Genomic DNA, 23,904 nt, shown 5'->3' with positions numbered 1-23,904 from the left:
CCGTTAAGGTAATGAAGGGGTTAACCCCTCCCGCTACCCCCCCACCCGGTAGGCCTAAACACCCATCCTTGGGGCCAATACCCCGTTCACCCACCCCCGCTACCCACAATAAACAAAAATACACATAACAGCCCCACTGGCTACCTCCTAGGTCCCTAATAAACCATTACAATATTCATAAAACCATTATTTTGTTTACACCCAGGATTATTACATGGGATTAGGGCTATGTTATTCAGTGAGGGGTTGTATGTTTGTATTCGTAGGGACAGGCAAGGCCGGAGCCAGATGGGGTTCTCCTGCCTCTGTCCTCCCTGTCTCCTGACCCTTCCTGTAGCCGGACAAAGAAGAAGAAGCAGGCACACGGTCTTACTCAAAGGAGGTTTAATATGCCATAAAGTCCAACGTTTCGGCAGTCAAGGTGAAGGCTACAAACACAAGAAACAGTCACAATATATACCACCCCCCTGATACTCACCCCTCCCCGCTCTGCCACATAACCAGGATGTTGACGCCCACCTGATGACGTCAGAGCTACCATATGGCGCCCCCTAGTGACGTCAGACGTCTAGGTCTAAATCCCTGGCAATACAGCATAGAGCTGTCTTGGAGGACTGCAGCCACAGCCACACCTCTCCCCAGACTGAACACTCCCCCATGATGACGTCAGCGTGACCCGGCAGTCAGGGGAGGGTAAGGGGGGGCGGGCGTGCACCAATCAAGACTGTACTCACAGGGCTGGACAAAGATGTATCCGTCGCCATGGGATCAGTGTCAGAGCAGGGAGGAGTGAGACACTCCTATAAATCACCCTGAAAGTGTAAATAAACCACACACCAAAATATTAATAAAGCTTATGTGCACAAAACTAATACAGCAAAATACTATTAAAACATGTGACTGTATACTGCAGATGACATCAGTATAATCCTGCAAAGTTACAGTGAAATGCCACATAAGAATATGCAGTACATCCATATTTAGAATATACTAGTGTGTATACCTAGGTCAGAAAAGGGTACACACAACAAGGGGGGGGGGGAAGGGGAAGGGAGGATGGGGAAGGGGGAGGGAAGGAGGGGAAGGGGGAGGGAGGGAGGGGAAGGGGGAGGGAGGGAGGGAGGGGAAAAAAAGAAGGGAAAAAAAACACACAAAAAGGATAATCTTCCCAATTGGTAAGTGCAGAGTCCATGGATGGTGCAAGATCAAATATGCCTGTAGAAAGACAAAAAATTACCTTCTATTAAGGAAGCATTTTAAATTCTGTTTCTCATTAAGACCCATACCGTTGCTGGTATTTAAAGCATGTATCCAGAATGCTTCACGTCTCAATAAGAAAGTCTCCCTATCTGGAGTGCCTTGTCTAGGTGCTACTGTCTCAATACCCATGATGCGTAAAGAGGCAGCATTATGATTGTGTTCCACACAGTGTTGCACAAGAATAGAGGGATCCGTACCTTTTCGAATTACACTTTTATGTTCAATGAACCTTGTTTTTAACATTCTTATGGTCTTACCCACATAAAGAAGACCACATGGACACTTTATTACGTACACTACATATTCAGATCTACATGTGATTCTATTTTTGATTTTTATGATCCTCCCGCTTTGGGGGTGACTGAATTGACTACCGGTAGTCAGACTGTTACAGACCGAGCAGCTCATGCATCTAAAGTTACCCGGTCTGCCACCCTCCAGAAAATGAGGAGTTCTGTAGTTACCCTCATTATCTGCATGTATCAGGCTATCGGCCAGATTTCTCCCTCTTTTTTTTTTTTTTTTTTTTTTTTTAATATTTTTCCTTTATTGGTGTCATACATCACAGGGGTACATAATATCGACACTGGCTCACAGGCCAACTTGTAAGTACGGCGCAGTGCATGTACATGGTATAGAAAAGGTAAATGACACACAATAAACCCTTTTTCCTTCTTTCAATAGTGAAAAAGAGAGGGGGAGACGAAGGAAAGGTGGATAGTTGGGAACGACTTCAGGAAGAGAGGGGGGAGGGGGTTAGGGTTCGTCGGCCGTAGGGGGGGGGGGGAGTAGCTGAGGGGTTTATGTGGGGGTTGATAGTCCTATCCAGGGTTCCCAGGTAGAGTAAAATTGTGGGGTTTTTTGCTTTAACATTGCCGTCAGTTTTTCCATGCTCATAATTCCGTCTATTCTTGTTATCACAGTTCTTCTGGAGGGGGCTTTAATTTTCTTCCATGCCGCCGCGACACAGCATCTCGCAGCTGTCAGAATTGCCGCCGCGAGTCTGGTCGCCGGGGCAGGGAGGTCGTCAATTGGTTTTCCCAGCACGTAGATCAGCGGGTCCAGGGGTATTTCTATATCCAGGGTCTCGGTCAGGAGGCCCTGGATCCGGGACCAGAATCTTTGGATCTCCGGACATGTCCACCAAATATGGGGCATGTCCCCCCTTTGACCACAACCTCTCCAGCATTCGTCTGAAGTGCCTGGGTAGATTTGGCTCAGTCTACTCGGGGTCAGGTACCAGTGGAATAATATTTTATAGATGTTTTCTTTTGTGACGGAACAAATTGAGGTTTTGGTGGCTGCTTCCCAGATATCCTCCCAATCCTCAAGGTCCAAGTTGGTGTTTAGGTCTTCATTCCATTTCTGCATATATAGGTGGTTAGGGGGGGGCTGAGATGCTTCGAGCGTTTTATAAATCTCTGATATGAGGCCCTTTTGGTATTCGCCTTTGAGGCAGAGGGTCTCGAATCTAGAACGCGGCGGGAACTTGAGAGTAGGGGATTGGGTTCTTAGGAAATGTCGGATCTGGAGGTATTGGAAAATGGGCAAGTTGGGGGACGCGAATGTGGTTCTTAATTCCGGGAGGGACATGGCCTCGTCTTTTTCCAGCAAATCCGCAACCACTCTGATGTTTAAGCCTTGAAATTGGCTGAATTGGGATCGGGCGCATCCGGGTGGGAAGTCCGGGTTCCCGAATAAGGGGGTCAGTTGAGAGGGGGTTGAAGCTAGGCCATATTTCCCTTTGGTTTTTAACCATGTCGACCTCGTGCATCTCATTGCCCCGAGACCAAGTCTCAGCGATTTCCTGTTTTTGAGAGCTGGGGACCACAGTAGGGTCGGGAGGGGGTTCGGGAAAGCGTGGTGTGTCTCGATCTCCAGCCAGCAATTGGTGGCGGGGGAACTGTTCCATACTACCGCCTGCCTCAGTTGGGCCGAAAGGTAGTATCGGAGTATGTCCGGGGCCCCCAGACCCCCTCTCGACCTCGAGGCTAATAGGACCGATCGTGGGACCCTGGCTCTACGTTGTTGCCATATAAATCTTAAGATATGGGCCTGAATATTCCTCAGTTCTGCTAGTGGGACAGGGACGGGGAGGGTCTGAAAGAAGTAGAGCAAGCGGGGTAGGATGTTCATTTTGGTGGATACTATCCTTCCGAACCAGGAGATCTGGTGGGATAGCCAGGTCTCAAGATCTTTTAAGATCTGGCGGAAGAGGGGGGGGTAGTTAATTTGATACAGCGAGTTATATGAACTTGCTATTTTGATTCCGAGGTATTTGATGTGGGAGGTGTTCCATTTATATTTAAATTTCTGTTGTAGGGCTGACCATACGGGGTTCGGGAGGGAGATGCTAAGCGCCTCTGACTTGTCAGTATTGACTTTATAGTCTGATAGTTGGCCAAATTCGTCAAGGAGTTTTTCTAAGTTAGGGAGGGAGGTGAGGGGGTCTGACAGAGTGAGAATTATGTCGTCGGCGAACAGGGATATTTTGTATTCCCTGTCTCCGATTGGGATACCTTTAATAGTGGGTTCAGTTCGAATTCGGGCGGCCAGGGGCTCTATGGATAGGGCGAATAGTAAAGGGGAGAGGGGGCAGCCTTGTCTGGTGCCGTTTTGTATTTTTATTGGGTTGGAGCGGCCTCCTGGAAGTTTTAGTAGGGCTGTTGGATTAGTATAGAGGGCCCGGACGCCGGCAAGAAATGGTCCGGAGAAGCCGAATTGGCGCATCGTTTGGTCTAGATAGGACCATCTGATGCGGTCAAAGGCCTTCTCCGCGTCGAGACTTAGTATCAGGGCCTGGGATTGTTTGAGGTGCACGTGGTCTATAATATCAATAATTTTGCGGGTGTTGTCAGAGGCCTGTCTTCCTGACACAAATCCCACCTGGTCTATATGAATTAGCCTTGGGAGAATAGGATTCAGCCTGTTTGCTAGGATTTTGCTGAAAAGTTTGAGGTCAGAGTTTAGGAGGGATATTGGGCGGTAGCTGCCGCATTGAAGGGGGTCTCTGCCCTCTTTATGAATAATAGCCAGATTGGCTGCCGACATAGTGTCTGGGATCTGTTGGTCTTGCATAAAGGAGTTGTACATTTCTAGGAGGTGGGGGGACAGGGGGCCTACAAATTTTTTATAGTACCCGTTGGAAAATCCGTCGGGACCGGGTGTTTTAGCTAATTTAAGTGAGGATATCGCTTTTTTTAGTTCCTCTAGAGTTATTTTCTTGTTTAAGAACTCGAGTTCTTCCTGAGTGAGGGATGGGAGGTTGCATTTGGTTAGATAGTCGGATGTATTTTTGGCGATATCTTTTGGCATGCTAGTTGGGTGGAGATTGTAAAGATCTGTGTAGAACTCTGCGAATTCATTCGCGATGTCCTTCTCGTTATAGGAGACTAGGCCGCTTTTAGTCCTGATCTTTGTGATCTGGGACTTTGTCCTCAAGCCTCTTAATTTGGAGGCCAGAAGTTTGTCCGCTTTGTTGCCCCTATCGTAGAACCGCTGTTTGGTCCATTTCAGGGCTCTCTCTACCTCGTCAAGTTGTAGCACTTTTAGGTCGGATCTCGCTTTCTCGAGTGTTCTGAACACCTTTTTTGATAAGGATTGTTTGTGTGAGCGCTCTAGCGCTAGGATTTTATCCGTGAGTTCCTTCTGGGCTCTCTGTTTAAGTTTCCTCTTGTAGGAGGCTATTGATATAAGTTCCCCTCTGATGGTGGCTTTGTGGGCCTCCCACAGAGTTGCTGCTGAGGGCACTGAACCTTTGTTTATTTGGAAGAAGGAGATCAGTTTTTGTTTCACTGTTTTGACTACTAGTGGATCGTTGAGAAGCGAGTCGTCGAGTTTCCAATTGTATGTTAAGGACTTGACGAAAGGCAGAGAGAGGGTGAGTACGATAGGGGCATGGTCAGACCACGTTATTGGGCCTATTTCGGAGTGGGAGGATGCCTGGAGTACATTATTGGTGCCCAGAAAATAGTCGATCCTCGAGTAAGACTGATGGGGGGTTGAGTAGAAAGAGTAGTCTCGCTGACCCACGTGCTGGGCTCGCCAAATATCTGTCAGAGAGTACTCCCCGAGGATATCTTGAAATTTTTGGGCTTTTGTCTGTAGTTGGATGGAATATGGGGCAGTAGTTTGGCCTGATCTGTCATGGGCTGGGTTAAGTACCATATTTACGTCTCCGACTAGGAGAAGGGAAGAGAGCGTCGGTTGGTCGAGGGTGCTAAGGAGGTTCTGTAGGAATTGGGTTTGGTTGGCGTTTGGGGCGTAAATATTTAGGATGGCTAAGGGGGAGCCTGAGAGCGTACCTTGGAGGAGTATGTACCGTCCCTCGGGGTCTTTGGTTACCGTCGTCAGGGCAAATGGTATGTTGTTTTTAATCAGGACGGCCACCCCTCTTTTCTTGCTGGGGGAGGAAGCGAAGAACGCTTGGGGGTACACGTGTTTAAATGTGTTTGGCGGGTCTACATTGTTATAATGGGTTTCTTGGATACAAATTATATCCCCTTTAGTTTTTTTAAATTCTTGAAGGGCTAGTTTGCGTTTGCGAACCGAATTAAGGCCTTTGACATTCAGGGAAATAATTTTGATCGACGCCATCAGTGTGGAGGGGGGGTCTCGGGGATAAGCCCCTGTCCCTGAATTGTTCCCATGTCAGGGTTGGTTCGTGTGTCTGGTTGGGTATGTGGGGGGTAGTCTTTAGTGGTCCCACAAGGGGTGCTGGGTGGAGGTCGACGGGGGGAGGGTGGGGTGGTGGGGGAGAGGTGGGGGGGGGGGAGGACACAGGAGGACAAGAAAGAGAATGGGCTGTCTTGGAGCCCGAAAAAGGTTCCTCTTGACATTTTGATGTCAAGGGGATGGGGTGTAAAAAAAAACCCCTGGGAGAACTTTCGGGGCGTCACTCACGGACCGTAGCCAGAAAGAAGGGTCCAGCACCCCCACCCCATTGCTTATGGGGGGGGGGGGTCCCTAGTAAGGAAGGGCACCTCTGGCTTATGGAGGCCTTACTCTCCTTTGGTTTGGGCCATAGATAATCTTTTACATCTTTAGTAAACATTGTTTTTTTTTCCTTTATGTTAAGTCCTTGTCTGTGTGTTCTTTGTGAGTTCCGGGGGGGGGTGGGGGGGGGAGGAGGGAGGAAGGGGGGTGGAGGGGGGGGAGGGGAGGGGGGGGGGGACGGGGGGTGTTGGGGAGGGGGGAGGGGTGGGGGGGGGGGTGGATGGGGGGGGGGGTGAGGGAGGGGGGGGTTGGGGGGAGGGGTGGGGGAGGGTAGGGGTGGGGGGGGTGAGGGGGGAGGGAGGTAGGGGTGGGGGGGGGAGGGGGGGAGGGAGGTAGGGGTGGGGGGGGGAGGAGGGGGAGGGGGGGGAGGGGGGGGTGGGGGGAGGGGGGGGGAGGGAGAGGGGGGGGAGGGGGTAGGGGGGAGGGGATAAGGGGGGGAGGGGTGGGGGGTGAGGGAGAGGGGGGGGAGGGGATGGGGGGGGGAGGGGATAGGGGGGGGGGGTGGGGAGCATCTGGAAAGGTAGGGGGGGGGAGGGGATGGGGGGGGGAGGGGATAGGGGGGGGGGGTGGGGAGCATCTGGAAAGGTAGGGGGGGGGGAGGGGGGTATCTGGGAATAGGGTGGGGGCGGGATGGGGGGGGGCGTGCGGAGTACACATAGGTGGCATATAGGTTAAACCTTGCTCTCGGGGGGAGTCCCAGTCTATGGCTGAGGCTTCCCTTGTATTTTGCTATTGTCAAATTGCAACAATGGAACACCTTTAAACATTAGTTTATAACAGTGTAGGTTCCCCTGGAGGGGACAAGGGGGGGCTAGCATATAGTATACACATAGTTAGCAGGGGGTTAAAAACCTTGTTCTCGGGGGGAGTTCTCATCATAAGCCTAGGTTTCCCTTGCGATTTGCTGGTATCAACTGTTCATTGGGATGCGTTCAAACATTGGTATATAGCACTACAATTTAGCATAACATAGATCGTTACTTCTCTGGGGGGGGGGGGGAGGGGGGCATACTGGGGTAGGGGAGGGGGGGGAGGGGGAGCACATGGTATACCAGAGTTCAGTAAGGAATTTATACATTGCACTCAGACGGAATCACGTTCTTAGAGCGAGAGATCCCTTATATAGCTCCATTTTAAATTAGAACATCAATAGTTATTTATACATTGGCATATATCTATACATATTGGGTAAACATAGTCCGGATCTCTGATCTTGTGGGGGGGGGGGGGGGGCAGGTCAGGGAGGGGGGGTGGGGGAAGCTGTCCGCGGCAGGGAGGGGGGTGGGGAGATCTTTTGGGGGGCAGTATAACTTGGTGTTTACTTTGACTAGTGGGGGGGAGGGTAGGAAGAGAAAAAATGGGGGGGGGGGAGGAGGGGGGACATCTGGCTTATTCGAGTGTTTGGGACTTGCCTCTGGAGGGGGCTTAGTTATGGTCTGGGGGGGTGTTTGGAGGTGAATAGCTGAGTTTTTTATAGTGTGTCAGCTGTTGTGAGGTGGGTTGAGGTATCCAGTGCCACACCGGCTCAGATCCGGGGGGGGGGGAGGGGTAGGGGGAGGTGGCGGGGGGGGGAATGTATGGGGTGGAGAGGGGTGGGGATTGAGGGGGGGGCAGGGGGATTCAGGGGGGGGGGGGCATACACTTGCGGGTTCAATTGGGGGGCCCTATGGTTCTGGGGGTGAGCCCCGGTAGGGGTGCTCAGTTGATTCAAGGCCTTGGACATATGTAATTTTCGGATTGACAGCGAGGGGGGAGGGGTGGGGGGGTAGTTCGGGGGGAGCGCGGTAGGCTGGAGAAGTGGGGCTTTCTTTGGGGGATATCGGGGTACAGCATCTTTGCCATAGGGATGGGAGAGGGAAGAGGGGGGGGGGGGAGGATTTTTGTTCATACAACCTGCCACTTGCGGGAAGGGAGGGGGGGGTGGAGGTTGCTCCCGGGGGCGGATCGCGGGGTGCTGAGTCCGTATGTGGGGTCTCTGGGCCTGATGTCCTGGTGTGTGGGCTCCTTAGGTTGGGGATCTTGGGCATCTCTTGTCTATCGGGAGCGCCAACCGGGCATGCTTATGGGGGAGAGCAGCAGCAGGTCCGCGGCTCTGGTGTCTGTGTCTCTGATGGTGCAGCTCCGGAGCACGTGAGTGACACGATAGGGCCGCGCCCGGAGAGGAGCAGCTTGGTTGCCGATTCCTCTCGTTGCTGTCCGAGACACCCCGAGCGGGGTCCTGGTTCCCCTCGGTCTCAGGTGGGGGCGGTGAAGGTAAGTGGGCATTTAACGTGTGTGGGGGGGGGGAGGAGGGGAGGGTTAGGGGGGGGTTAGGGTGGGAGGAATATGGGGAGGTACTGGCAAGGGGAGGGGGGGGGGGGTAGGGTTGGGGGGGGGAATAGGAGGGGGGGGGGGTGGGGAATTGGGGGGGGAGGGAAGGGGAAGGTAATTTCGTGGGGTGTAGTCTAGGGGGACTCGGGTCCAGGGGAATATTTTGTTTATTACGGATTCTTATGCTGGGTGTATACTGTGGTCTTTAGGGCCTCTGGAACTGCGTGGGATGACTGCAGGGGCCGCGTGTGGTTTCCTTGGGCCTCACAGCTGGCTGGCTCATCGGGGTTCACCGGAGGCGTTGGCTCGCCAATCTTTCCGATGTGCGGGGGGCTTCTTGGAGGGTCGTCTCCAGCGTCTCTTCAGTGCTGGGGCGGTTGCTCTTCTGCGGTGGGAGAGGGATTCCTAACGCTTTCAGGAAGTTCTTGGCGTCTTCAGGGGTTGTTACTGTGTGGTGGCGGCCATTGCGCAGAACCACTAGTTTGAAGGGGAATCCCCAGCGGTACTTTACCCCCTGGTCCCTGAGGTAGGAGGTGAGTGGGCGCAGTGCGTTTCTTTTATTTATTGTCAATTGGGAGAGATCGTTATAGAGTTGAATTTGCACTCCATCCATAGTCACAGTCCTCACTTCTCTAGCCGCTGACATGATGCGGTCTTTAGCAGAGTATGCGTGCATTCTCAGCACCACATCTCTGTGACGGTTTGGGTCCGCTGATTTCTGGGCCAGGGCTCTGTGGGCGCGATCTGTATGTAGGTCATGTTCTGAGAGATCAGGGACGAGCTGCAGGAAGAGTCTGCGGAGGTATGGTTGGAGTTCTTCATGGGTGATGGATTCAGGAATATTTTTGAGGCGGATGTTCTGCCTCCGCTCTCTGTTCTCCATGTCTTCTAGTTTGTCTTGTATGTGTCGGATCGCCTCTCCGCATCTCAGTACTTCCTCGTGGGTCTCAGCCTGTTCGTTTGAGATTCCCTCCATCTTCACCTCCAGATCTTCCGTCCGCTCCGTCAGCGCTTCCACCTCTGCCCGGATGGTTTGGAGGGCCTTTTCCGTGTCCTCCTGCACTCCCCTCCTCATTTTGGTGATTAGAGCATCAAAAAAGTCTTTATTTAGGACGGGGGGGTCCGAGTCAGTCGGGCTGTGTCGGCCGCTGCGCGCCTCGTGCTCTGGGTCTTCTCCGGCGCCATCTTGCTCCTTGGGGCTGATCTCAACCTGGCGTTGCGCCGGAGGGAAGAACTTGGTGACGGGGCATTGGTTTTTTCTCTGCGGTTTCCCTGCCATCTCTCCGGTGCTTATTCCTGGTGTGGGGTCAATTTTCGGGGGGTTTGGGATGTAGAATGAGCTTATTCTAGTGTATAGATTGGTGAGGGTGCCGGGAGCTCTCTCACTAGCAGACCATCGGCTGTGACGTCACCGGAAGTCTCCAGATTTCTCCCTCTTTTGAATGCCACCATTGGTGGTACACAGCAACTTTCAGATAATATATCATCATTTTGCAGAATATGCCAGTGTTTAAGAATGGTAGATTTAATAAAACCACCAGCTTGACTGTATATAGTGGTAAATACAACGCACGTCCTCCTTCTTATTTTTGGTAGCACTTACCTCTTTATCCAGTGCCCGGTCTAACACAGCAGGAGGATATACGCAGGAAGATATCCCCTAGCCAGGAATCTACCATGTAGTTCTCCAATAGCTGGTTCAATATGATCCTTCCTGCTCGTGATTTTGCAGACCTGGACTTTCTGTGAAAAAGGTAATGCATCAATAAGAAAAGGAGGATGATGGCTATCTGCCCTTAAAATTGCATTTCTGTCTGTATCCTTTCTAAAAAGATCAGTATGTAACTCCCCATTAGTCTGTGTAATGAGGACATCTAAAAAAGAGAGTTGCTGTGTACTCCATGTATTAGTGAGGAGGACCGGTGAATGGAGACCATTAAGATACTCAAAAAAAGATAACAGCTGATCCTCCGTACCTGTCCATATGAAAAACATCATCAATATATCTGTAATAGCTTTTAATATGCACTAAAAAGTCTGATTTGTAGATGTACTGCTCTTCGAAATGTGTCATGTATATGTTGGCGTAAGCAGGGGCCATATTACTGCCCATTGCTCTCCCCTTAATCTGCAGGAAGAAATCACTCTCAAATCTAAAATAATTTTTATAGAGAATGAAATGTAAAATGAGCATAATGTATTCAATTGGAACAGTATCACTATAATGGCGAATGAGGGTGGCCTTGATTATCTCAAGACCTTCAACATGGGGGATTATTGTATAAAGGCTAGACACATCTAAACTAACCAGAATATGATTAGTCCCATCACCAGGTGAGTTTTTTTAATTTGTCAAGGAAATCAAACGTGTCTTTGATGTATGAGTTGGCTGTCTGTGCTATAGGTTGTAGAAATGTGTCTACAAATTTTGCAAGGGGTTGATTTAATGAATTAATAGCAGCTATAATAGGCCGCCCCGGGGGATTGTTTAAATTCTTGTGTATTTTGGGCAAGGTATAGAAAATAGGGCATTTAGGATGCAACATAGTTAGAAACTCAGATTCAGGCTCTGTTATCCACTGGTTATTAACCCCCATTTGGATAATTTCCTTAATTTCTCTCGCATAGTTAAAGGTAGGGTCCCTATCCAATTTAATGTAGCAGTTAATGTCACTCAGTTGTCTGATGGTTTCAGCCTTATAATCTGAGTAATTCTGCACTACTAGGGCACCCCCCTTGTCCGCACGCTTAATAATAATCTCATTATTATTAGTCAACATTTATAATGCTTCCTTTTCCTGAACAGACATATTGTATGTAGCCCTATGTTTGTTTTTTTTGTACCTTGCAATGTCCCCCTTAACCAGTCGTATATATGTGCTGACTGATTGATTTTTAAATGGCGGGACAAAAGTGGATTTGAGCTTACACATTTTGGTACCTTGATAAGAAGCCGAATTATCTGTCCCTTGCTGGTCAGTGGCCAAATTAACTGTCCCTTGTTGTTCATAGGAGGATTACCTGTCCCTGGTTGGATATTGGAATGCACCGATTCTGTAGACCTGTTAGAAAAAAATGATTTAAGGTTTAATACACGTTCGAATTTAAATAGGTCAACCTCCAAATCAAAATCATTAAACAATGTAGTAGGTACATATGAGGGCCCCCTAGCTAAGACAGACATTTCACATTGATTAAGAGTGTAATCAGACAGATTAACAACCAAGGTGTCCATACTCATTTCTGCTCCGTTGTACGTAGGGGATAGGGTGATCTTCCCTTTCCCCTGGCCCCCGCGTCTAATTTTCCTTTTCCTTTCTCCTTGTCCTTGGATTGGCCTAAAAAAGGGGCCGGACTTTGGCCTCTCTGACGTTCTGTTGAGGAATGGGCTTCAGAGTCACTGGTGTGGACTTCTTGGACTCCCTGGGGTGCTCTCCCTCTTTGGTTCTTGCGTTGTTTGGGGTCTTGCTTCAGCCACGGGTATACTCTTCCATCTTTATAGTCATTAACAACTTTTTTGAATTTCAACTTCTTAAAGTGAATCAGATCACTTTTAATTTTTTTCCAGCTTGGTCTTAAGACTATCCAATGATTGTACAACGTCCGTACCAGGGCTAGACTGTTCAATGAGGATTTCCACTTTGAGTATATCCTTCCTTGTGTGGCTAAGTTTTTCCCCCACCTCCTCAATAACCAAAATATTCAAGTCCAAAGAGGCCCTATTAAAGCTGCAGTTCAGTCTTTTTTTAATTTTTTTAACTTCAATAGTTTCATGTGTGCAATCTCTAATTACCTAAAGAACTGTATAGCTGCAGGTCAATTCGTTCTCCATGTATTGATAGGCGAAATTTGGTGACATAATTAGTGAAGGGATCTGTTTTTCTTCTGCTTCTGTCTCTCAGTGGAAGCTCATGAATATTCATGAGCACTCCTGCATTGACATGTGCTAGAGGGAGGGCAGGGCTGACAAAGGGGTGTGCCAGGGCTTGTGACAGGACATGAAGGGGCAGTGCCTTAGCAAATGGCTGTTAAAATAGAATACAAGAAAATTGGTCTTTCAAAGTTGTTTTTTTAAAAACAGAAAATGCTAAAAGTATTTTTTCTTACTACAGAACTGATTTATTAAAAAAAACACACATGCAGGATATTGTCTGAACTGCAGCTTTAAAGCATTGTCCTGCATACAGATCAGAGGCGAAGAATGGATATGGATACCCGATGTGAAGCTGGAAATAAGACAGAGAACTGCTGAGAGGTTAAGGGAGTTACTCACCCAAACTCAGCGACGCTTCTGTGTCTCTGTGATAACTCCCCCAGGACATGCCTGGAAACCAGAGGTAACTCAATGTATTTTTGATAAATAGAAACTTGACCTCGGAGACTGTGAGACCCCCTCTCCTTCCCCCCCTTCCCTTGGCTTCCCAAACTCCACCATAACCAATACACAAATAACCACAAACACGAGGTCTGGCGGCCGCTGCTTTTTAGTAAAACTTCAATTAACCTAATTAGTGCCAACCCCCTGCCAGAGTGCTCGCTCATTGGGTAAAGGCCAAAGGTACCCGATCCAATGGCCCGTAACTCCCCCCTAGCCGGGCCCCGCCTGTCTGGCGAGAATGGGCCCAGGAACGCACGTGTAAATGAGCCGCGCCCACTCGCCACTCCCAGCCACCTTTTATTTTATTTCTGTTATTCATTTTCATTGTTTATTTATTCTTTTTTTTCTTTTAAACACGTACAACCAACATATTTACCAGTATTCACAATAAAGGGCAGGGTGGGCGGGACTCCCATGGCAGGGCGTAGACTGACCCCGTGCCTCTGTCTAATTCTAACCTCCCTGGCCCTTCCCCCGGCTGTTTCACGTCACTGCCAGAGGGGGAGGGGGAAGGCAGGGGGGACGTAGTCCACACTCACAGGTAAGGGAGAGCCTAGTCCCTCTGGTCATAGCGCCCGGTCACCGAGGGCTCAAGACTACTTTTCTGGGTTATTTTGAAACGAGCTACACTGGGGAATATTTAGGGGTCTCCCCAAACAAAGAGAGAACATTTAGGGGTCTCTCCAGAGACAGAGAACCCCACACACTTAGATCTGAGGTTTGTGCCCCTATTAGGCCTGGGCCTATTAGTAAGTTCAAGCTCGCTGAGGTGGGCTGAGCCGCGCTGAGCAGATGCACAAACCCCCTGCATCTGTCATCAGCGCGGCTATAGTTTCCCCCTCCGCATGCGTGCTCATGCGTGCAGAGGCTCAGAAACGTTGCCGAGACAGGCAAGTTTAAAATTTGCCGCTCGGGGAAGCGAAGAAGCGGTCACGTGACCGCTCCCATCCAATGGGAGCGGGGACTAGCCCCGCTTCCCGCTCCGCCTCCTGACACGCCTCCGCTCTGCCTCTGCTTGGCCTCCACCCCACCCCCAGAGCGCGCTCACTGCCTCGCCTGCAAGGACAGAAAAAAACACCATTTTCTGCAGGCGAGGCAGAGCAGGAGCGCGGCTCAGCGCGGCTGAACCCTCTATGTCCCAGGCCTTACATGGGGGGGGGGGGGGGGAGAGAAATACATAGAAACAAAAATAAGGAGGGACAGAGATAAATAAAAGAGATAAGATTAAAGGGGGAGAGAGAGACTGACAGGAGAGGGAAAGGAAAGGCAGAGAGTAGGGAGACTTCTCACCCAAGGTGATGAAACAGCTGTGACACATGGACACCTTCTCTGGGAAACCTTCCACTACCTATGTGACATTACACCTCCACCGTAGGGGGTCCTGCGTCTGGGGAGTGTGTGTGTAAAGGATCCTGGGGAGGGACGTATAATGGAGTTCTGGGGAGGGGTGTATAACAGGGTACTGGGCCTGGTGAGGTGGGTATAACGGGTACTGGGCCTGGGGAGGGGCGTATAACAGGGTACTGGGCCTGGGGAGGGGCGTATAACAGGGTACTGGGCCTGGTGAGGTGGGTATAACAGGGTACTGGGCCTGGGGAGGGGTGTATAACAGGGTACTGGGCCTGGGGAGGGGTGTATAACAGGGTACTGGGCCTTGGGAGGGGTGTATAACAGGGTACTGGGCCTGGGGAGGGGCGTATAACAGGGTACTGGGCCTGGTGAGGTGGGTATAACGGGTACTGGGCCTGGGGAGGGGTGTATAACAGGGTACTGGGCCTGGGGAGGGGTGTATAACAGGGTACTGGGCCTTGGGAGGGGTGTATAACAGGGTACTGGGCCTGGGGAGGGGTGTATAACAGTGTACTGGGCCTGGGGAGGGGTATATAAAAGGGTACTGGGCCTGGGGAGGGGTGTATAACAGGGTACTGGGCCTGGAGAGGGGTGTATAACAGGGTACTGGGCTTTGGAAGGGGTGTATAACAGGGTATTGGGCCTGGGGAGGGGTGAATAACTGGGTACTGGGCCTGGGGAGGTGGGTATAACGGGTATTTGCCCTGTGGAGGGCGGTATATCGTGGTATTGGGGAGGGGGTATAGGTGGCACAGGAGCTCTTGCGATACAGAGTATCACTGTCCCTGGTTACAAACACTTCATGTCTCCTGCAGGTCAGGACACGCACGAAGGTGGAGCCCTTCGTGCCACCAGACGACGAGGCGGGCTACGAGGCGGACGATGAGGCATACGACAAAGCGGGCGTCAAGTGGTGCGAAGAGGAGGGCTACAAGGCGGCCGATGAGGCAGACGACGAAGCGGATGTCAAGTCTGGCGACGAGGTGGGCCATGGCGAAGGAGAATACGAGAGGTGTGGACGGATCTGCTGCTTCACCTTTTTTAGGCGGAGAAGACCCCGGGAGCAGGTAGCAGAGGAGCCAGGGCGTAGATACAGGGGTTTTCTAGGGGCCCTGAGAAGTTGGTTTGACCGCAGGAGAGGCAGATAAGATCAGGAAGGCTGCGGGAGGGGCAGGTAATAGAGGGAGATAGGGATATTGGGCGTGAGAGAGAACAAGGAGCAGGGCCGGAGCACGGGTTTCATGCGCCCGAGGCGAAACTTAAACGGGGTGAATGGGATAGATATGCAGGGGGATGGGGGAGCAGGTGAGTTATACACAGGGGCACAAGGGCCCCATCACCCGCATCTCTATATACCGAGTGTTGCCCTGTGTATAACAACGCTGATCTGTGCTGCTCCATCTGATCTCACTGCGCAGTGATCCAGGGACCATCCGATCGCCATTTAATGGGGTCAGGAAGGAATTTTTTCCCCCCATTGCACAGCAGGGCTGACTGGCTGACCGGCTGACCTGCTCTATCGGTTGACCTGCTCTACTGGCTGACCGGCTGACCTGCTCTACTGGCTGACCAGCTGATCTGCTCGACCGGCTGACCTGCTCTACTGGCTGACCGGCTGACCTGCTCTACTGGCTGACTGGCTTCCCTTCTTTCAGCTAAATGACCTGAATTGTGGCCCCTGTATCTCCCAATTAAAGCTGCAGTTCAGACAATATCCTGCATGTGTTTTTTTTTTATTAAATCAGTTCTGTAGTAAGAAAAAATACTTTTAGCATTTTCTGTTTTTAAAAAAACAACTTTGAAAGACCAATTTCCTTGTATTCTATTTTAACAGCCATTTGCTAAGGCACTGCCCCTTCATGTCCTGTCACAAGCCCTGGCACACCCCTTTGTCAGCCCGGCCCTCCTTCTAGCACATGCCAGTGCAGGAGTGCTCATGAATATTCAAATAAATAAAATCTCTTTTGTAAATACAAAGTCTTCAGATTGTAACTACGGCACTTCCTAAAACGCAGAAGAAAAACAGATCCCTTCACTAATAATGTCACCAAATTTCGCCTATCAATACATGGAGAACGAATTGACCTTCAGCTATACAGTTCTTTAGGTAATTAGAGATTGCCCACATGAAACTATTGAAGTAAAAAAATAAAAAAAAAAAAAAAAAAAGACTGAACTGCAGCTTTAAACGTATTCTTGTTTGACTCGTTCTATACAGACATTTTCTATATATTCATTGTGGGATTTGATAACATCTGTAAGATCTCTCAGAATATCACATTCTGTACGTTTGTGTTGAAGATTTTTCCATTCTCAATTTACTTAATATTAGTTTTTGGCATCAATTATTTATATCGAGTCCAAAATACCTTTATACAGAATGCTGTTCCATTTAGCCCACAAATGCTGCTTCATTAAAGCCCATGGGTGGCACTTTATGCATTCTCAAACTTTTAGGCAACATCCCTAATTTCCAAAAGTGGGATTAAATCTGTACATATTTAAATGGTTAATTTTCTTACTCAGACTACTAAATCCCTCCCCAAATATATCCGTTTCACATAAAAGTGTGTGCGCTTCTCCTTCCGCCTAACTGGCACGTCGTCCTTACGGGCGCCACTCCTTGCAACTCCACGCTGCCCTCCAGTGGCAAAAGAAATAAGATACATTTACTATACTCGTCTGGCAGCTGCTCCCGTATAAGGTGGGTAACTCTGTATTAGGGGTCTTGGTAGACTATATTTTATACTTATGTCGGATAGATGAGGAATTAATATTCCTAACGGGTTATTGTGAGAGGCCTTAGATCTTATCCTATATACACGCAGCCCTCGCCTCTCTGACCTTGAACACATACTTCAATCTGATTTTTTGAGACTTGAAACTGGATTTCCTAAAACAAACTGATTTTAAACACTGACAAGACTGTAACAATGGTATTTGGGACCAGAGCTAAATTGCTAAAGCTGCCAATGACAGAGCTTCAGATAAAAACCAGCTCTAAAACCATCCTAGCCCGTTACTGGTTTTATATATCTGGGCATATAGTTCAACTCCCATTTAACATTTGGGTTGCACTTTGATACCCTGACATCCAAATCCTATGCCAAACTAGGTGTACTTTATAGCAGGGGTGGGGAACCTTTTTTCTGCCAAGGGCCATTTGGATATTTATAACATCATTCGCGGGCCATACAAAATGATCAACTTAAAAATTAGCCTGCTATATTTGGTCAAACATTCAATTAACTGGAACTGCTTCTCTTTGGTGAGGCGTGTGATGTTAGCTGGTATTGATGATGTTGCTACTCGCAACTGGTTTTCCAGGTTTGGGTGACTGACTGACTGACACTTGTGTGACTGACTGACTGACTGACTGACACTTGGGTGACTGACTGACACTTGTGTGACTGACTGACTGACACTTGGGTGACTGACTGACACTTGTGTGACTGACTGACTGACACTTGGGTGACTGACTGACTGACTGACTGACTGACACTTGTGTGACTGACTGACTGACACTTGGGTGACTGACTGACTGACACTTGTGTGACTGACTGACTGACACTTGTGTGACTGACTGACTGACTGACACTTGGGTGACTGACTGGCACTTGTGTGGCTGACTGACTGACTGACACTTGTGTGACTGACTGACTGACACTTGGGTGACTGACTGACTGACACTTGGGTGACTGACTGACTGACACTTGGGTGACTGACTGACTGACACTTGGGTGACTGACTGACTGACACTTGGGTGACTGACTGACTGACACTTGGGTGGTGGGTGACTACTGTATGACTGATTGTGGGTTGGTGTCTGTATTCTCTCACACATTCACACACACAAATCGGAGCAGGGGGGGTGGGAAATCACACACTCAGACCCTCTCACTCATACACACTCTCTCACTCACTTTCAGACACTCTCTAAACAAGAATGACAATCAGCTGCAAGAAGTGGCAATTTGAGATGCATGAGGGACCGTCTGACAGCTTAGATCACACGGAGTCATTTTATGGGGCACAGATCATTGGGGGGGGGGGGTATCTGCAAAAGTTAATCATACAACATGTATTGAAGTCAAGGAGACCAATGATGCTGGGATTAGGCGTCAGGCCTGGTGGTGTCCCAGGGCCCTCCTGCCCTTCCCCTGTCAGGGCCCTGCATAGCTCCCTCTCCTCTTACACTGCGGCACTGCGGGGCAGGTGCTCTCCTCCGCAGCTGCTGCCCGGTGTGGGGAGGAGGAGGAGAGACGGTAGTGAGGTGTTTCTCCCTCCGCAGACTCAGTTTACAGTGTTCATAGCCGCACGGCTATTCGCACTCAGTAGAAAATAAAATGGAAAAAATAAACATCCCTGCCAGGAATCGAACCCTGGTCCACTATGCTAACGGCCTGCAGCATAACCACTGAGCTATAAGACTTTCTGATTGTTTTCTAGTGAATAAAGGCATAGAAACCTGTTCATAAAAGCTCGGCTATTCGCACTCAGTTAAGTTCTACTGAGTGCGAATAGCCGTGCGGCTATTTGCACTCAACTCTGAATATCCACTGACCATTCTCATTCCACCCTTCCCTGTCTCTCTCCCCCCCTCCCCCCTGTACCTGTGTGTGTGTGTGTCTCTCTCTGCCTTTCCCCATGCTGTGCCTGTGTGTGTGTCTCTCTCTCTGCCTCTCCTCATGCTGTGCCTGTGTCTGTGTGTCTCTCCCCATACTGTGCCTGTGTGTGTCTCTCTCTGTGTATCTCCCCATGCTGTGCCTGTGTGTGTGTCTCTCTCTGTGTCTCTCCCCATGCTGTGCCTGTGTGTGTGTCTCTCCCCATGCTGTACCTGTGTGTGTGTGTCTCTCTCTGCCTTTCCTCATACTGTGCCTGTGTGTGTGTGTCTCTCTCTCTGTGTCTCTCCCCATGCTGTGCCTGTGTGTGTGTGTCTCTCCCCATGCTGTGCCTGTGTGTGTGTCTCTCTCTGTGTCTCTCCCCATGCTGTACCTGTGTGTGTGTCTCTCTCTGCCTTTCCTCATACTGTGCCTGTGTGTGTCTCTCTCTGTGTCTCTCCCCATGCTGTGCCTGTGTGTGTCTCTCTCTGTGTCTCTCCCCATGCTGTGCCTGTGTGTGTGTCTCTCCCCATGCTGTGCCTGTGTGTGTGTCTCTCCCCATGCTGTGCCTGTGTGTGTCTCTCCCCATGCTGTGCCTGTGTGTGTGTGTCTCTCCCCATGCTGTACCTGTGTGTGTCTCTCCCCATGCTGTACCTGTGTGTGTGTCTCTCCCCATGCTGTGCCTGTGTGTGTGTCTCTCTCTCTGTGTCTCTCCCCATGCTGTACCTGTGTGTGTGTCTCTCTCTCTGTGTCTCTCCCCATGCTGTACCTGTGTGTGTGTGTGTCTCTCTCTGCCTTTCCTCATACTGTGCCTGTGTGTGTGTGTGTCTCTCTCTCTGCCTTTCCTCATACTGTGCCTGTGTGTGTGTGTCTCTCTCTCTGTGTCTCTCCCCATGCTGTGCCTGTGTGTGTGTGTGTGTGTGTCTCTCTCTGTGTCTCTCCCCATGCTGTACCTGTGTGTGTGTGTGTCTCTCTCTGTGTCTCTCCCCATGCTGTACCTGTGTGTGTGTGTGTCTCTCTCTGTGTCTCTCCCCATGCTGTACCTGTGTGTGTGTGTGTCTCTCTCTGTGTCTCTCCCCATGCTGTGCCTGTGTGTGTGTCTCTCTCTGTGTCTCTCCCCATGCTGTACCTGTGTGTGTCTCTCTCTCTGCCTTTCCTCATACTGTGCCTGTGTGTGTCTCTCTCTGTGTCTCTCCCCATGCTGTGCCTGTGTGTGTCTCTCTCTGTGTCTCTCCCCATGCTGTGCCTGTGTGTGTCTCTCTCTGTGTCTCTCCCCATGCTGTGCCTGTGTGTGTGTCTCTCCCCATGCTGTGCCTGTGTGTGTGTCTCTCCCCATGCTGTGCCTGTGTGTGTCTCTCCCCATGCTGTGCCTGTGTGTGTGTGTCTCTCCCCATGCTGTACCTGTGTGTGTGTGTCTCTCCCCATGCTGTACCTGTGTGTGTGTCTCTCTCTCTGTGTCTCTCCCCATGCTGTACCTGTGTGTGTGTGTCTCTCTCTGCCTTTCCTCATACTGTGCCTGTGTGTGTGTGTGTCTCTCTCTGCCTTTCCTCATACTGTGCCTGTGTGTGTGTGTGTCTCTCTCTGCCTTTCCTCATACTGTGCCTGTGTGTGTGTGTGTCTCTCTCTGCCTTTCCTCATACTGTGCCTGTGTGTGTGTGTGTCTCTCTCTGTGTCTCTCCCCATGCTGTGCCTGTGTGTGTGTCTCTCTCTGCCTTTCCTCATACTGTGCCTGTGTGTGTGTGTGTGTCTCTCTCTGCCTTTCCTCATACTGTGCCTGTGTGTGTGTGTGTCTCTCTCTGCCTTTCCTCATACTGTGCCTGTGTGTGTGTGTGTGTCTCTCTCTGCCTTTCCTCATACTGTGCCTGTGTGTGTGTGTGTCTCTCCCCATGCTGTACCTGTGTGTGTGTCTCTCTCTCTGTGTCTCTCCCCATGCTGTGCCTGTGTGTGTGTGTCTCTCTCTGCCTTTCCTCATACTGTGCCTGTGTGTGTGTGTCTCTCTCTGCCTTTCCTCATACTGTGCCTGTGTGTGTGTGTGTCTCTCTCTCTGCCTTTCCTCATACTGTGCCTGTGTGTGTGTGTGTCTCTCTCTGCCTTTCCTCATACTGTGCCTGTGTGTGTGTGTGTCTCTCTCTGTGTCTCTCCCCATGCTGTGCCTGTGTGTGTGTGTCTCTCCCCATGCTGTACCTGTGTGTGTGTGTCTCTCCCCATGCTGTACCTGTGTGTGTGTGTCTCTCTCTCTGCCTTTCCTCATACTGTGCCTGTGTGTGTGTGTGTCTCTCTCTCTGTGTCTCTCCCCATGCTGTGCCTGTGTGTGTGTGTGTGTGTGTGTGTCTCTCTCTGCCTTTCCTCATACTGTGCCTGTGTGTGTGTGTGTCTCTCTGCCTTTCCTCATACTGTGCCTGTGTGTGTGTGTGTCTCTCTCTGCCTTTCCTCATACTGTGCCTGTGTGTGTGTGTCTCTCTCTGCCTTTCCTCATACTGTGCCTGTGTGTGTGTGTGTCTCTCTCTCTGCCTTTCCTCATACTGTGCCTGTGTGTGTGTGTCTCTCTCTCTGTGTCTCTCCCCATGCTGTGCCTGTGTGTGTGTGTGTGTGTGTGTGTCTCTCTCTGTGTCTCTCCCCATGCTGTACCTGTGTGTGTGTGTGTCTCTCTCTGTGTCTCTCCCCATGCTGTACCTGTGTGTGTGTGTGTCTCTCTCTGTGTCTCTCCCCATGCTGTACCTGTGTGTGTGTGTGTCTCTCTCTGTGTCTCTCCCCATGCTGTGCCTGTGTGTGTGTGTCTCTCCCCATGCTGTGCCTGTGTGTGTGTCTCTCTCTGTGTCTCTCCCCATGCTGTACCTGTGTGTGTGTCTCTCTCTGCCTTTCCTCATACTGTGCCTGTGTGTGTCTCTCTCTGTGTCTCTCCCCATGCTGTGCCTGTGTGTGTCTCTCTCTGTGTCTCTCCCCATGCTGTGCCTGTGTGTGTCTCTCTCTGTGTCTCTCCCCATGCTGTGCCTGTGTGTGTGTCTCTCCCCATGCTGTGCCTGTGTGTGTGTCTCTCCCCATGCTGTGCCTGTGTGTGTCTCTCCCCATGCTGTGCCTGTGTGTGTGTGTCTCTCCCCATGCTGTACCTGTGTGTGTGTGTCTCTCCCCATGCTGTACCTGTGTGTGTGTCTCTCTCTCTGTGTCTCTCCCCATGCTGTACCTGTGTGTGTGTGTGTCTCTCTCTGCCTTTCCTCATACTGTGCCTGTGTGTGTGTGTGTCTCTCTCTGCCTTTCCTCATACTGTGCCTGTGTGTGTGTGTGTCTCTCTCTGCCTTTCCTCATACTGTGCCTGTGTGTGTGTGTGTCTCTCTCTGCCTTTCCTCATACTGTGCCTGTGTGTGTGTGTCTCTCTCTGCCTTTCCTCATACTGTGCCTGTGTGTGTGTGTCTCTCTCTGCCTTTCCTCATACTGTGCCTGTGTGTGTGTGTGTCTTTCTCTGTGTCTCTCCCCATGCTGTGCCTGTGTGTGTGTGTCTCTCCCCATGCTGTACCTGTGTGTGTGTGTCTCTCCCCATGCTGTACCTGTGTGCCTGTGTGTGTGTGTGTCTCTCTCTGCCTTTCCTCATACTGTGCCTGTGTGTGTGTGTGTCTCTCTCTCTGTGTCTCTCCCCATGCTGTGCCTGTGTGTGTGTGTGTGTGTGTGTCTCTCTCTGCCTTTCCTCATACTGTGCCTGTGTGTGTGTGTGTCTCTCTCTGCCTTTCCTCATACTGTGCCTGTGCCTCTCTCCCCCCCCCCCCCCCCCCCCCCCCATTGTGTGAGTGTGTTTGTGTCCCCCATTCTGGACCATACCTGCATGGGTGGGGGAAGCCATATTGAGCCCTGGCAGCAGACACCCCGGAAGTTCTCACTGACACTTCCGGGTCTCACTGCTAGGCTCCGCAGTTTAGTCCCGGCCCCTGCTCTCCTCCATGCATTGTCTGCTCTCTGCTGCCCCCCCTGATCTGATGGTCAAAAGCGGAACAACCACAAAAAACGGAACATTTTACAGCATGCAGGGCAGCCGGGCAGAGACTAAAACACCGGGACAGAGGTTAAAAAAACGGGACAGAGGTTAAAAAAACGGGACTGTCCCGGCTAAACTGGGACACCTGGTCACCCTAACTATGGGCGTCCCTGCAGCACAGCAACCTACTGTGACTCAGGGGTTTCTCCTAAGGGCCTGCGGGGTAAAGCTAGCCTATGCAGGCGGGTCACAGACCCCTGCACGCATACACCCTCCTCCTTTACCTTCCAGAACCCCTCTCTAGCGTGACCTCTCCCCCACGCTTCCCTTTCCTGTCCCTGTCATCCTAGCCTTCTGATTGGTTCTTCACATCAGGTGACTGACCAGGATCTCATGGGAATTGTAGTTTCTCCACGGAGCCTCTCTGCCTAATCTGCACAGACACACAGCTCAGCTATTGCATCACACTGCCTGTCTCACTCTGCTAGGGCACACTGCAACACTGTTGCAAACACTCCACAAGCTTCTCACTGAACAGAGGCAGCACAACAGGACACACACTGAACACACATATGAGGTTCCTACCACATCCTTACATTTTATATATCTTTAGATATATACTAGCTGATATACCCAGCGTTGCCCAGGATTGCAGGGGCGGGGGGCGTGAAAGGCAGGGAGGGGGGGGGGGGGACGGGGGCGTGAAAGGCAGGGAGGGGGGGGGGGCGTGAAAGGCAGGGAGGGGGGGGGGCGTGAAAGGCAGGGAGGGGACGGGGGCGTGAAAGGCAGAGAGGGGACAGGGGCGTGAAAGGCAGGGAGGGGGGTAGGGGCATGAAAGGCAGGGAGGGGGGTGGGGGCGTGAAAGGCAGGGTGGGGGGTGGGGGCGTGAAAGGCAGGGAGGGGGGTGGAAAGGCAGGGAGTGGGCTTGAAAGGCAGGGAGGGGGTGGGGGCGTGAAAGGCAGGGAGGGGGGCGTGAAAGGCAGGGAGGCGGGCGTGAAAGGCAGGGAGGGGGGCGAGAAAGGCAGGGTGGTGGCGTGAAAGGCAGG

General features: G+C 50.9%; 1 protein-coding gene across 4 annotated transcripts; it reads right to left on the bottom strand.

Moving 5' to 3' along the window:
• Positions 1-109: 109 nt before the first annotated feature.
• LOC142485979 (uncharacterized) lies at positions 110-23,185 on the bottom strand. Of its 4 annotated transcripts, XR_012798752.1 has the most exons (4): positions 22,705-23,185; positions 11,507-11,627; positions 10,169-10,308; positions 110-1,215 (listed from the first exon to the last, which is right to left on the bottom strand). XR_012798752.1 is itself a non-coding variant. In XM_075584635.1 (3 exons), exon 3 carries the CDS (start codon positions 9,842-9,844, stop codon positions 8,855-8,857), a length of 990 nt encoding a protein of 329 aa, XP_075440750.1. In that variant the 5' UTR covers positions 9,845-10,308; positions 11,495-11,627; positions 22,705-23,185; the 3' UTR covers positions 8,656-8,854. The 4 variants fall into 4 exon arrangements, 3 of the variants coding, with proteins under 3 accessions (XP_075440750.1, XP_075440748.1, XP_075440751.1); XM_075584635.1 differs by lacking the exon at positions 110-1,215 and having other exon boundaries at positions 8,656-10,308; positions 11,495-11,627; XM_075584633.1 differs by lacking the exon at positions 110-1,215 and having other exon boundaries at positions 8,656-10,308.
• Between the last annotated feature and the right edge of the window lie 719 nt (positions 23,186-23,904).

This window comes from Ascaphus truei, unplaced genomic scaffold, assembly GCF_040206685.1.
Source record: "Ascaphus truei isolate aAscTru1 unplaced genomic scaffold, aAscTru1.hap1 HAP1_SCAFFOLD_691, whole genome shotgun sequence".
Lineage (NCBI taxonomy): Eukaryota > Metazoa > Chordata > Amphibia > Anura > Ascaphidae > Ascaphus > Ascaphus truei.
Note: the sequence above shows the minus strand (reverse complement) of the source record. Positions and strands in the feature narration are given on the sequence as shown.